Source organism: Chaetura pelagica, unplaced genomic scaffold (assembly GCF_000747805.2).
Source record: "Chaetura pelagica isolate M959 unplaced genomic scaffold, ChaPel_1.0 scaffold12, whole genome shotgun sequence".
Classification (NCBI taxonomy): domain Eukaryota; kingdom Metazoa; phylum Chordata; class Aves; order Apodiformes; family Apodidae; genus Chaetura; species Chaetura pelagica.
This window is the reverse complement of record NW_009952801.1, coordinates 5,133,603-5,146,233: the sequence shown is the minus strand read 5'-3', so window position 1 is coordinate 5,146,233 and position 12,631 is coordinate 5,133,603. Positions and strand designations below refer to the sequence as shown.

At 36.5% G+C, this 12,631-nt stretch overlaps 1 protein-coding gene across 1 annotated transcript in view; it reads left to right on the top strand.

Moving 5' to 3' along the window:
• Nucleotides 1-11,797, top strand: part of MEOX2 (mesenchyme homeobox 2) — a 55,321-nt gene extending 43,524 nt beyond the window's left edge. Inside the window, exon 3 of the mRNA XM_009994938.1 lies at nucleotides 10,518-11,797. Within this exon, the coding sequence (XP_009993240.1) occupies nucleotides 10,518-10,742 (225 nt within the window). The 3' untranslated portion in view covers nucleotides 10,743-11,797. The remainder of the gene's footprint in view (nucleotides 1-10,517) is intronic.
• Nucleotides 11,798-12,631: the final 834 nt, after the last annotated feature.

Below are 12,631 nucleotides of genomic sequence, written 5' to 3'. Positions count from 1 at the left end.
CTTCCTCCCTTCCTCCCTTCCTCCCTTCCTCCCTTCCTCCCTTCCTCCCTTCCTCCCTTCCTTCCTTCCTTCCTTCCTTCCTTCCTTCCTTCCTTCCATAGGATTTTTGCCACAATAAAAAGGTCTGAGTGAAAAAACACACGGTAACATAAAGACTGTATTGTTAATCAAAACCAAAAAGAAAATTAAGAGGAAATTCTGGACATTTTTTTCACTTTCAGACTCATACTAAGCCAAGTAATGATACCACTTCCAATGTTGTCAATTAGAAATGTGTCTTTTTGAGCTCAAATATATTGCTTTGATGGAAAAATGGTGTAAATACTCATGGAACTGGGTGTGTCTTCCATAATATATGGCAAGTCTTCAGAAGCTGCATCCAGTAAATCAAAAGACTTGCATACTTTTTTTACATCAGTATTTCTTTAGTGACTTTAAGAAAAAATATTCAGAGTGACCCTGGTGTGACACTAATATTTCATTTTTTTCCAGTTAAGAGACTGAACTCATATTCAAGACCTGTCTTTCCATCATCGGCAGAATGATAGTGGGATAACAGCACTTATTTGTTTATTTATTACTGTTACTAGTTTCTTTGACTAACTGTTCCAACAGAAGAGATCATATTCGATACCTATCTTAAACAGATGTAACAAAACTAGTCCTTTCTCTAAAATTATTATGACTGAATTAAAATATATAGATGGAATTGCAAAGCAACCAGTCTCCACTGAGGTAGTATTTTTAGAAAATTGCTATTTCTAGAACAGTTTTCCTGGGGGGAAAAAAAATATGGGGAAAGCATTGTTGGGTCATCCTGAAGTTACAACTTTCGGTTATTTCCCAAGATGTGAGATAAATCACAGAGCCTATTATCTTAAGAAAGCTCTATCTGCCTCTTGACTATAGTGATAATTCCAACCATACGCTAAAGCTTAAAAGAGGCACTGACCAACTAACACTTCATAATTACCTTTCTGGCATTTAAACAAGATGTAGAAAAAACCATATGTCTGGCCATATTTAAAAAGCTATATAAGGGTATTAAAGTTTTCTACAGTCATCAAAGTAAGGCTCCATTTGACTTTTGAAACAGCTTACAAGATCAGTTCAAACACAAATGACTCATGGAAGGCTATTTCACAAAAATAATAATGAAAAAAAACCCTTGCAACATATGGATCAGAAGAAGGAAGTAATCCTATCACTCCCTAAAAAGAAAACCTGAGTTACAAGACTGGAGGATGAAATGGAATAAGTGCCTCAATTGCCTAGATACTAAGAGTGCACTTTGAGAGCATTCTAAGCACATCTGGTGCTAGGATGGCTCTATTATGGTATTGTAAGAATTCCAGCCATATAGGTACATATAATTCCTGCTCCATCTCTTACAGAGTGCACTCACAATCCCTGCTCAGCCAGCAGTTAATAATTTTCAGCTGGCAGGCTTCTATTATATTTTGAGGAGCCAGTTAGACTAAAAACTATCTTAGCTCCCTAGGTATTTGTAACCTTGACAAGCGCATTCTTGGCTTTTTTGTACATCCAGATAAACTTGGAGAAGGTTCCATGCAAACTTTTTAATATCTCACTGTGGAATGAGGAGAGGAAGCAGCTGCAGTGGGGTATCAGAGGCGTGGCAAAATGGACATTTTTATGGAGTTGGTCCTGCCAAATATAGAAAGAGTAGGAGATCTTTCCACCTCGCAATATCTTTTTGCATGGAGCTAATCAAAAGAGTAATGTTGCAGTTCTGCAGGCTAGCTAAGGTTACCGGAATAAACAGTCCAAATATGTAATGCTTCTGTTTGCCAACATAAACGGAAAATCCCACCTAGTCAGATTAAATTCTGCTGATGGCAAGGAGGTTTATTTCTTCTTAACTTTAATTCCCAACACCCACCCAGAAGCTACCGATTATTTATAAAAGGCCTGAATCCATTGATTTTGCAGAGACAAAGGACATTTTATCAAAATGAAGTGTGCTTTTGCATCTGTATTCCATGTATGTGGAACCAAATGGGATTAGTAGCAAAGCAAGAAGCTTTTTAATGTCTTTTCCTATCAGAAAGAGAAGCAGGCAACCTTATTTAAATACATTTGGGCAAAACTGGTACAGGTCCTACAGCAATGGGGCCATAGCCCACACTGTAGCACCACATTCTTATGACTATACAACTAATAAATCAGGTTTTCCTTTAGAAAAGTTTCCTCCAGATCGTGTTACCTTTCTCCTGCATCACAAGTGATGTCATTCAAATCCTTTTCAGCATCACAGAGCTCGGGAGCCTAATCCAGTGATTTTTTAGACTTGATTGGTAAGGTAAGATTAGCTCCCCCTAATCACCTGGGTGAGAAACAGAAGAATTCAATGTTCCTCACTGGGTTTTTGTTCTGAACCACCTCTCGAAGAGTCAATGTCTCTCCATGTGTTACACAGTATGACTAGCATCAGACTTTAGGAAGCTACAATTCTAAGGTTAGATGGGGAAATTATTCACCTGAATACAAGCAAAATCAAAGAATGGATTGATAGGACAAGCTTGACCGTATCTGTCTGATTTATTGTGCTGTCATGTCTTCTCTGAAAGGCAGCTGCTCATTCCAAGCTTCCATGTGTTAAGAGTTCTCTATACACACTATAATAATGAGTGTGTGTGGCTTAAAATCCTTTGGATTGTTTGTTTTATTTAAAGCAACACTCTTAATAAAATAAAACTCACTAGTACTTTTATGTTTGTCTTGAGCAATATAAATACCAGCAGTAAGAGTTGCTGTGCTAACTCAGTTTCTTCTTTCTTAGGAAAGAATGCTCCTGGCAAACTTAATTGTAATTCATGCTTAATTTTGATCTGTTTGATCAAAATTGTTTTTAAAAAAAAGTATATAGAAAACCTCAAACAGTGTATTTACTTTTGTAGTAAGATTCAAACAAACAATTGCACATGCAAATATCCAAGTGCCGCTGGCTTTTAGTTGTGAGTGGACCCTACACCTGCAGAGAAACTCTATGGACTTCTGGGTGGGGAGAAACCTCTGCCTGTGCCAAGAAGTGTATGCGACATAGAGAGAAATATTAGCAGCTTATATGGCTGCTTTTACAAAGTGAGTAAGGCTCTGTCATCCCCTATGCCTACTCTTTCTTAGATACAAGCCAAGAAACATGCAGTTTCTCCTGCCACCTGTTTAAACAGATAGGAACGTCTTTGGCTTGTCATTTGTAGTCACTTTAAAAAACAGAGAGAATTCAGTGAGGAACAAATGGTGTTGGAGAGGTGCAAAGGAAACTGTTGAATAGAGGAGTTGTTGGGGTTTTTTTATGCAGGGCACTGAAAAACTGAGAATCTCTTTCTGCTTTCACTAATTCCTTCTCCTCAGGGCAGACCTTGCTGAAAATAGCTGCACTTTCTTCTGACTGACTAGCTTTAAAACTGGATGCCATTTCTGGGGCTAGTTTATCACCAAAAGACTCAGGACTGGCATGCTTTGGAAGGCAAAAAGGTCCCTACTGAAGTTATGAACTATTCAACTAGCTTACACGAATACAAGTGAGAGAGCTTCATTCTTGGGCATGGAGATGGCTTCCATAGCCATACAGCTCTAGAGGATTTTCATGGCCTACTAGTCAGAGGTTGATTTCTGTCAGGTCCTCCTTCTTGGCATTTGACTCCCTTGAAACTAAATAGCAGAGAAAAGCATCAACCCACTCAGCCAAAAGTCAGTCTTGATTACCCATCATCTTTTAATTTTCACAATGTGCAAAATGAGTGCAGATGATGCATGTTAGATTTTTTTTTCCATTAAATAAGTATTCTACAGGTGAGTAATTCATGCCAGTAAATGCCTGTACAAAGGAAACAAAGATTAGCCCACAAATTAGTTTTCCACTGTGTGTTTCTTTGGTAGATTTCTATATACATGCAAAGACAATGTATGAAGGTAGACTCTAAGAAGATATATTATAGGAGAATAAGGTAGAGGGAGTTCTAGCAGCAACCTCACAGACTGCCTTTCTTTTCCTCTGGACAAAAAAGAGAGACTAATTTTATAAAAAATACTGCCTTATATTATGTACAATGTGCTAATGGGAGGAAAGAACCTAAACTAGCATGTCCCATTCTGCTTAAGGTATGTTGACTCTGAAACCTTGTTAAGAGAGGTTTTGAAAAGGGATGGTTTGCGGTTTGACCACAAAATTAATTCCAAAGAGCACTGGTGAAGAAGGTGTCAGTTCTTTGGATGGAGTAGAGGGAAGTAAACAGAGTGCTCTGAAAGACTTCTGACACTGGAATGAAATACTTCTATCACCGCTTTCTTCTGAAATATAATGTCTATTCCATCCCTGTCTAAACGTGGGAGGTAGAAAGGAGAATGTATCACCTAAGTAGTACCCAAACCTCAACTGACTTCTGTGTAATGAAAAACCAGAACTCCCTCCTACACCTTCCTGGGTGCCAAAAGCTCCAGCTGTCCTTTGTGCACCTGCCAAAGCCTCCCTTTTTTCTTAACAGCTGCTGCAAAGTTCTTGTGTGCATTCAGTGCAAGGTCCTGTAATGTAACACAGAGTAAACTGCTTTACATCAGTGAGCAGGTGACTTAAGCAATTTTAATCAGAAGGTTCTGGTACCATTCATTAATTTCCAAAGAAAAGTATACTTTTTCCAATTAATATATTTTCGTACTATTTTATAATACCTAAGAAGACATTTAATACTCAAATTTATTTAAACTTGGTTTAAGTTAAAAATATATTTAAGATTTTTCAGAGGGTTTTTTTTTGGAATAGAAATTGGAATTCCTTTAAATCATACAAGGAAGAAAATTAAGTTTAATTGAATAAAACTGCCTGAACTTACTCTCCCATATATCCAGCATGACTGAAATCCAGTTGAACTATTTAAAATCTCATGTTATCTTTAGTTACTGAAATGAACTAATAACTCTGACTACGTTTTCTGTAAATATTTTAAACAGAGATTCGATTTTCCAACCCTTGCATTTATTAATAGTCTAAAACAGGAAAAGAAACTTTACTGTTTGTACATTCCTATTTGCTTCTTAAAGTTTGCTGAATAACTTATCAAAAAATACTATCTCTATATATGTGAATAAGGTAAGTTTCAGCTGTGTAACACCAGTGATTTCTGTAAAGTTCAGGAGTTTGGCTTTCCTTAAACCTTGGCAGCATAAGTATATTATCTGAAAAAAACAGGAACACTTCCAGAGCCAAAGAAAGCTGAGAAGCAAACTTTCAAATTTATTTTTTTAATTTTGAAAATTCAGGGTTATTTTTGTTATCCATACATTTGTCTGCTTTAGAGGAAAGTAAACTAACAGGTTAAAAAAAAAATAAATACAAGAAAATGGACAATGGCTGACCAAGGGCAGAACACTTAAAAGGCTTGGTGATTTAGCCTTCCTGACACATCATTTAGGTGTAATAAAAAATGGAATTTGGGATACTGACTTCAAAGTCACATTCTTAGAAATATGCATCCCTTATAGCAAAATAACAATTTCAACTGGCACAGCACTCTTGTTTCTAATTTTTAAAGTTTGCAAGATGTCATGCCTCAAATTTTAATCTCCTTTGGGAGTCATGCCACTAAAACCTGGAACAGAAAGCCTAATGCTAGGAAAGAATCTTTAATTTCAAAAAACATCTCTTTTAAAAGAAAAATTTATTTCTTCTTAAAAGAAGACAGACAGCAGATGGTGTAACTAAGGTAGTTTGAATCCAGTCATGCTTTAATTTTTCAGAAAAAAAAATACTACTCATTAATTATAGAAGGTACCTGTTTAGCTTTTCTCTGTAGGTACAGAATTCTAAAACCCCATGTCAAAAAGAAACACCTGTATTCTACAGAGTGTGCTAGAAGTCAATTATTCTTAAAGGCAATGTGACTGAAGTGCTCTGCTGATGAAGGAGTATTAAATCAGACATTTAGATATGATAATTTAGAACGCAAATGAAGTGTTGATGTCCACATCAACAGCATGAAGTTGTATTAAAGATATACATGTGAGTCAGCAAATAATTTGTCCTTTAAGCCTAGTAAGGCCTATACATTGTAAGTGTATAACTATTACTTTAGTAATGCAGACACTAACAATTTTAACTTCCTCTTTTTGAATCTCCTCCTGTGATTCCTATAGAGCAGATCTTAAAATAAATTGGTCACAGCAAAAAACATTTATCTTGTACATGAGGAGATGTATCTTAAGTATCTTAAGTAACAGTATCTTAAGTAACAGTCTAATCATCAGATGTGGAGATGCAGATGCTAAACAACTTGTTGACTAAGGAAAAAGAAACCGTGCTTTCGTGCCAGTAAGCAGATGTGCTCAATAGATTGGCTTATAAGTGCTGATTTAGAAACAGCTGTTAATGCTACCATCATCTTTAATATAGTTCATTTCCCTCCACTTCCTTTGTTTTCTGTACATACAGATGCTTGCTTTATACAGTTAAGTTGTACTGGTCAGAGGGTGGAGAAGGGGGAGTACATTTTATCAAATAACGGGCAATCAGGACTTGACACTGGAAAGTAGTGAGCACTCTCAGCTCCTGCTGGAGCTAACTTAGACTTGAAAATCAACATCAAAATATTAATGAAACATACAGTATCAAGCTTTTAATAGTACATCTTTAATCTACTTTAAAAGGATTTAGTTTCTGCAAAAGTTGTAAATGGCATAAGTTAGTTCTTTCACTTGAAAAAAGTTGAAGAATTTTTCAAGTTCACCTCAATAAGGGCTTTTTCTCTCTCCTTTATTTTCATTTTAATTTTTCATTTATTTTTCTTTTAGTCATTCTCTCCTTTCATTCTTGCTTTTTCTCCCTCTTGTTTGTTCTTCTCTTTCTTTCTCCCCCCTCCTTTTTGTTCTGATGCATGTTTTGGGGGACACTTGCACAGTTTTCCACAAATCCAGATAAACAGGCACTCTGAAATGCTTCACACAAAGTTTGCTTCACTTCCTTCCCATTACTAAAATATAGATGGATTATGTATCTGTAACAACTATACCCTCCATGACTCTTCAACTCCAAAGGCAGGTCAGAATTCCAGTACCTAAAATTGATCTCTAGAGGAAATAACAAGTGGAGGACCTGTCTCATATTACTATCACATGAGCATTAAAGACTTCATCTAGACTCCATTGAACTTGATGAAAAAGTTGAACTTGATCAAAAGTTGATTTCAGTACTTTATAATGGAGAATATGAAGAAATATATAGAAATAATAATGAACATATGCCTTCACATAAGAGACCCTCTCTTGCACCAAATGTAATGCACCAAATGTCATACAAATAAACTAATTTTTTTTAATAATAAACTTTACTATAATTGAGTCACACTTTTGAAAATAATATTTGTCATACCAGATAAAGAATTACCTTATTTGATATTCTTTTGGTAGATTATTTGAAGTCATTAATAAAAAAGCCTAAAGTTGTTGTTTGGTTGGGTTTTTTTACCTTTTCTTTCCCCTTTTTTAAATTCTTGCTGTTTTCTCTTCATGGGAAACTTGACTGTCAGGCTATATGTCAGTCAATAATATATAGTCTTTTATAGGAGTGCTTTCCCCTACACTCAAGAGAGTGCAAATGTAGCTGGGGTCTCTTTGACTACTTCCTTTAAATGCCATTTTTCCCATAGGTCATGTGCAGACATAGTGTTGCATGCTGGATCCTCTGAGGCATTTATAAATATATCTTGCTCTTATTCTTAAAAAGGGAAAGTCATTATCCTTTAATTTATATCAATTAATATACAGATGCTGAACTAGACTCATCCTTGGTGAAGGCATTTCAGGGCATGATCAGACGAGCTAGTCTGAAGGCAGGAGATCTGAATGAAAAGGTACTTTAGATTTAATGCTCAGGGAGAGAGACTTCTCTCAACTGTGGATCTGTGAAGTGACCTGAACAATAAAAAGCAGAAGTAACAAAGTATTGTAAGAAAAAATAGAAGAAAAAAAAAACAAAAAGGGAGTAAAAAAAGTCAAGTGATCAGATGTGAGAGTTTAGCACTGTCTGTGAGAGAACAGAAATAAGGCCCTGCATCAGAAACGAGGCAGTGATCATCCTGCTAATGCCTGTCCCAGCCAGAATAGTTTCTGACAATGACTGTAGGAGCATTAGCTTCAGTTTCTCAAGTATCCAAAAATGAAAGGGATGCGTCTGGAGGGTGATTTGCCTGGATCTGTCTTGTTTCAGTCAGTTAAAGCAATTTGAATGCAGGCTGTGCATTGAAATTTTTGTTTCAAATGCACCATTGTAATTTTTGTTGAAACCACTTTTTGTATGCGTTATTTATTTAGTTTTAGGCTTTCAGGGCTGTGGCTTATTCTATGAATGTTCAAGGACATCAAAATATCCGGAGTGTTGCTTAGATCTTTTAAACATCACTTCAGTCCTGTAATTTTTTTCTTGGCCCTTATTTCAGAAGAGTGATAATATTCTGCAGTACTGGGTTGCATCCAAAGTATATTATTTTTGATGTTTAGATTATGACTGCAGCTGCCTCTACTGCAATTTTTTGGCAACAGTAGAGTAGTGTCTTTTGCAAGAGAAACTTCATTGTCTCAAATACCAAAAATAAACAAAATGACAACTTCCCCCAGAAAGCTGCCAATGCTGTACTAATGCTGTACCCTTCTGAAGACACCGTTTCCACGGACACCTCTGATATGTGACCTGAGTGTGATAATTCCCAACATCACAGCAGCCAGTAATAAATACTTTCCCCTTTACACTCATTTAACTTTACAAGCCAGGTTCTTTGGCTCTGATGAGCTGGCTAAGGAGAAGGATGTGCTGTGCTTTGAGCCTCCTAACTGACCTGGAATAAATTTGCTCTGCTCCCAGGTGATTGGCTTTAATGACTCACATTGGCTTTAACAGGAATATAGAGTACAAAAAAATGATACACCTCTCTTTCTTCCCACATACGACCACACAGATAGTGACACTAACTATGAGTTAAATTGTGGTAAAATTTTAATGGTAAAGGTTAAATTATGTGATGTTTCCTGGATGTATAAGTCAGATTCAGCAAAACAGCATTTTTGTGGCTCTGTTACTCATGTTGTACAATATGTCCTGCTGTGCCTGTTCCTTGCCGTTTCTTTTAAAACTCTGAAACACATTCCATTAAACACGGCAAAGGATACACCAACATTGCAAGCTTTCTTGCTTTCTTTCCAAGTGAAGAGTTGCAGACGTTTATTTTTCTGTGGAACCTTCATGGGAAGAGCTGCACAAAGACACACACAGGAGGTTTTTTAGCAACATTAACCCTAAGTGGATGAAATCTAGCAATCTTCTAGTAATTCTGTTTTCAGTGACAGTATTTTATTAGAAATCAGCTTTTAATTTGGTCTAATATATTTGACAGATGTTATGCACATCTCTCTTTTTTTAATCCTTTCTTTTGGCTATTAAAAAAGAAGGTCCTTGTGGTTTGCTGTGCTGGTACTTTAGAACTGTGCAAATAATTTAGGTTTACTTCCCCCTCATACATTTCTGTACAGAGAAGGGGAAATGCGTTTCAGCTGGACTAAATCTTGGGGTTTAATGTGACTTAAATACGAATACATTTTTAATCTTTCATGCTGTGAATTTCTTTCCCATTCTCATCTGAAATTATTTGCTGATTTTGACTCAAATTTACAAATGCCTTGCTCTCTAGCTTTGGGGGTATTTATTTGTCTGAAAAATTTGACCAGGATCTATGGTGAAATGTAGTAGAATTAAGGATCAATCAACTAGGATCACTTAAATAAATTTATTACATAGATGGGGACGTCTTAACTTTTGATGGTAAGTAGTATCTTTGAGTTACTTCAGCCAGTTTTAAAAAAATAAAAAGCTCCTTTTATTTATTTTTTATTTGTTTTGTATTTAAGTGTTCCACCTGAAACTTGCGACCAGTTTAAAGAAGTAAACTGGTAGAAAGCAATGCAAACTTTTCTGTGCAAGTTGCTTTCCAGAGTAACTACCCTCCTTTGAAGGGTAATTAAAAGCACAGGAGGCAGCACTTTGGGTCCCTGCCACAAGACAGGGATCTCTGTTACACAAAAGGTTGACTCTTCTGTGCAGTCTGTTGATGGGAACCATTTTGCCTCTGTTTTACTGCCTGTGAAATGGCATAAATACATTTTCCAGGACTATGGAAGCTTTTCAATGTTTTCTAAAGAGCTTGGAGATCTTCCTGTGAAGCTAACTGCTGTAGATAGACAGTCCTGCTGCCTTCTTGCAGTAACCCCCTCCTTTCCTTTGCAGTCATTAACCTCACATCCCCAAGTTCAAGTTCTATCCAAAACTGGATCACCTGCTCCTCAGAGAAGGCTTGCTTGAGATTTTTATGATACAGACAGAAAGGCAGTGTGTTGTTCATGAAAACAACAACAACAAAAAAAACCCTCAAGTGCTGCGGTTACAGTTAGAAAGACGATTATTACCTTGAACAACCTGATCTTTGTTTTCTGTTTTTTTTTCTTCTGTGAAGGTAAAAGTGTGGTTCCAGAACAGGCGAATGAAATGGAAGCGGGTAAAAGGGGGCCAGCAAGGGGCAGCAGCCCGGGAGAAGGAACTGGTGAATGTGAAAAAGGGCACACTGCTCCCCTCCGAGCTCTCCGGCATCGGCGCAGCTGGTCTCCAGCACACGGGGGACTCACTAGTGAACGACGACAGCCATGACAGCGATCACAGCTCTGAGCACGCACACTTATGATACCCAGAGAGTGCCCCAGCCCCGTTCTCAGGAAAGATGCTTTGCTGGCAAGCCTTACACAGGCATCGTTTACGTATGCAAGTGACTCTGGCAGTGATTTTTAAAGTTGTTATGGAAAATTCAGGCTTATTGTGTCGTGCTTTTCGTGATTTTTTTAGATGGTTTACAGTAAGTGCCATGTCTTAAAGGTGCCTCAAGAGTGGAGAAATGGAAGACAAACTGACTTTGAACATTCCAGATTTGCTTGTCATGTTTATGACAGCAGGCAGGTATTTTTGCTTTAGCTTGCACTGAAAATTACATTGCTCTCAACAGATGTTATATTCTGAAAACCACAGTGCCACAAAATCACTATCTAGTGGATAAGAAATGTATTTTAACTCTGTATATATTTACCTTACAGCATTTTCCTGTCTTCACTAATTTTAGCAATGCATTCATATTAGCTGATGGCAATAGTCTCTCATGACAATAAAAGGCTTTTTTATCTCTTTATTTTTGTTTTGTTGTTCCAGACATACAATACAGGCAGACACGTTTGTTCAAGTTTGTTCAAATAGAGAACAATACAATCATGTCTGCTAGGACACATCCTTGTATGACAGACAAAACAAACCTTACGTTGCATTTACTATCAACTGCTGCTAATAGGGTATTATTAAACTTACCTAGCTCCTCAATTCTTCTTATCTTATAACTGCAAAAACTGATTTTTAGGATCATAAGGGTAGTCCAGTAACCTGGCAAAAATGTCATGTTCCACTCATGCTCAGTGGCAACTTCCCAAAGGATTATTCATTTCTACTTTGTCATAATTGAGTACATAGATAAACACTTGACAGTCTGCAGAAATGTTGTTGCTTCATCTTCAGTTAAAAACAAATCAAAACAAAAACAACCAGCAGATAAACTAAAACTTATTATCAACTGCTTATGTTGGTAGAAATCAAAATATGAAAGTAACTCAGTATTGTGTCCCATGTGTAAAATCAAGACACATTTTCTGTTATAAGCTTTTGTGTACATACAGGCAAATACCAAACCCTAAAATTTAATGCAAACCATTGATTGTACTTTGTAAAGAAATATGTTTAATAAATAATCCTTTTTAAATAATTCTGGTCTGTCTACAGTGATTTCATACGAAACTTAAAATGTTTTTTGTAAAAGTCCTAAGCAGCTCTGCCTTTTTTGGGTCTTTCAGTACTTAACCTGTCTGTGGACAAAACAAAGCCATGTTTTCAAATTTAGGCTTTTAATCTTGGATAAACCTTCTATCTTGATCCATTTTGAAAAGTCTTTCCTTTAGCAGGAAAAAGGCATCTAGCAGCTAATGATGCCATCAGCCAAAACCAACAAGAGTCTGTTCAACCATTTTTCCAGATTTAGAGCAAGTATAAAGGGCTATTCTGTCAGATCTATTGAAATGATGAAAGGGAATAAATATCAGGCATTCTTACATTATCATGCCTTTGTTTAATAAGCTGTTCAGGAGAAAAAAAGGAAGTGTCTTCAAAAACTTCAGAGATTAATTGGACTGGGTAGTGTGATAGATAGAGCTGAGTGAAAGAAAGAACAAGCAAGAAATGTGCATGTCCTAGCAAATGCTCATGAGCATTGCCTGAAGTTTTGCTGTGTGGAGCAACAGGGCATCATAAAAGTTAAATGTGACCAAGAATTCTGTGTCTGTTTTCCAAATCCTTTCCACTGGAGATTTGATCTTGCTTGCACATTAATTGTTGTCACAATCATTTTAGTTTAAAATAACCAAGCAGTGGGTAATTCATTTCTTTAAAAACTTCAGAGCATTTTATTGATTCCAGCAGTTAAGGGGTTTTACATTTGTTTTTCAGTCATTTTTCAAATACCTTTGTCATACAAAATTGCTG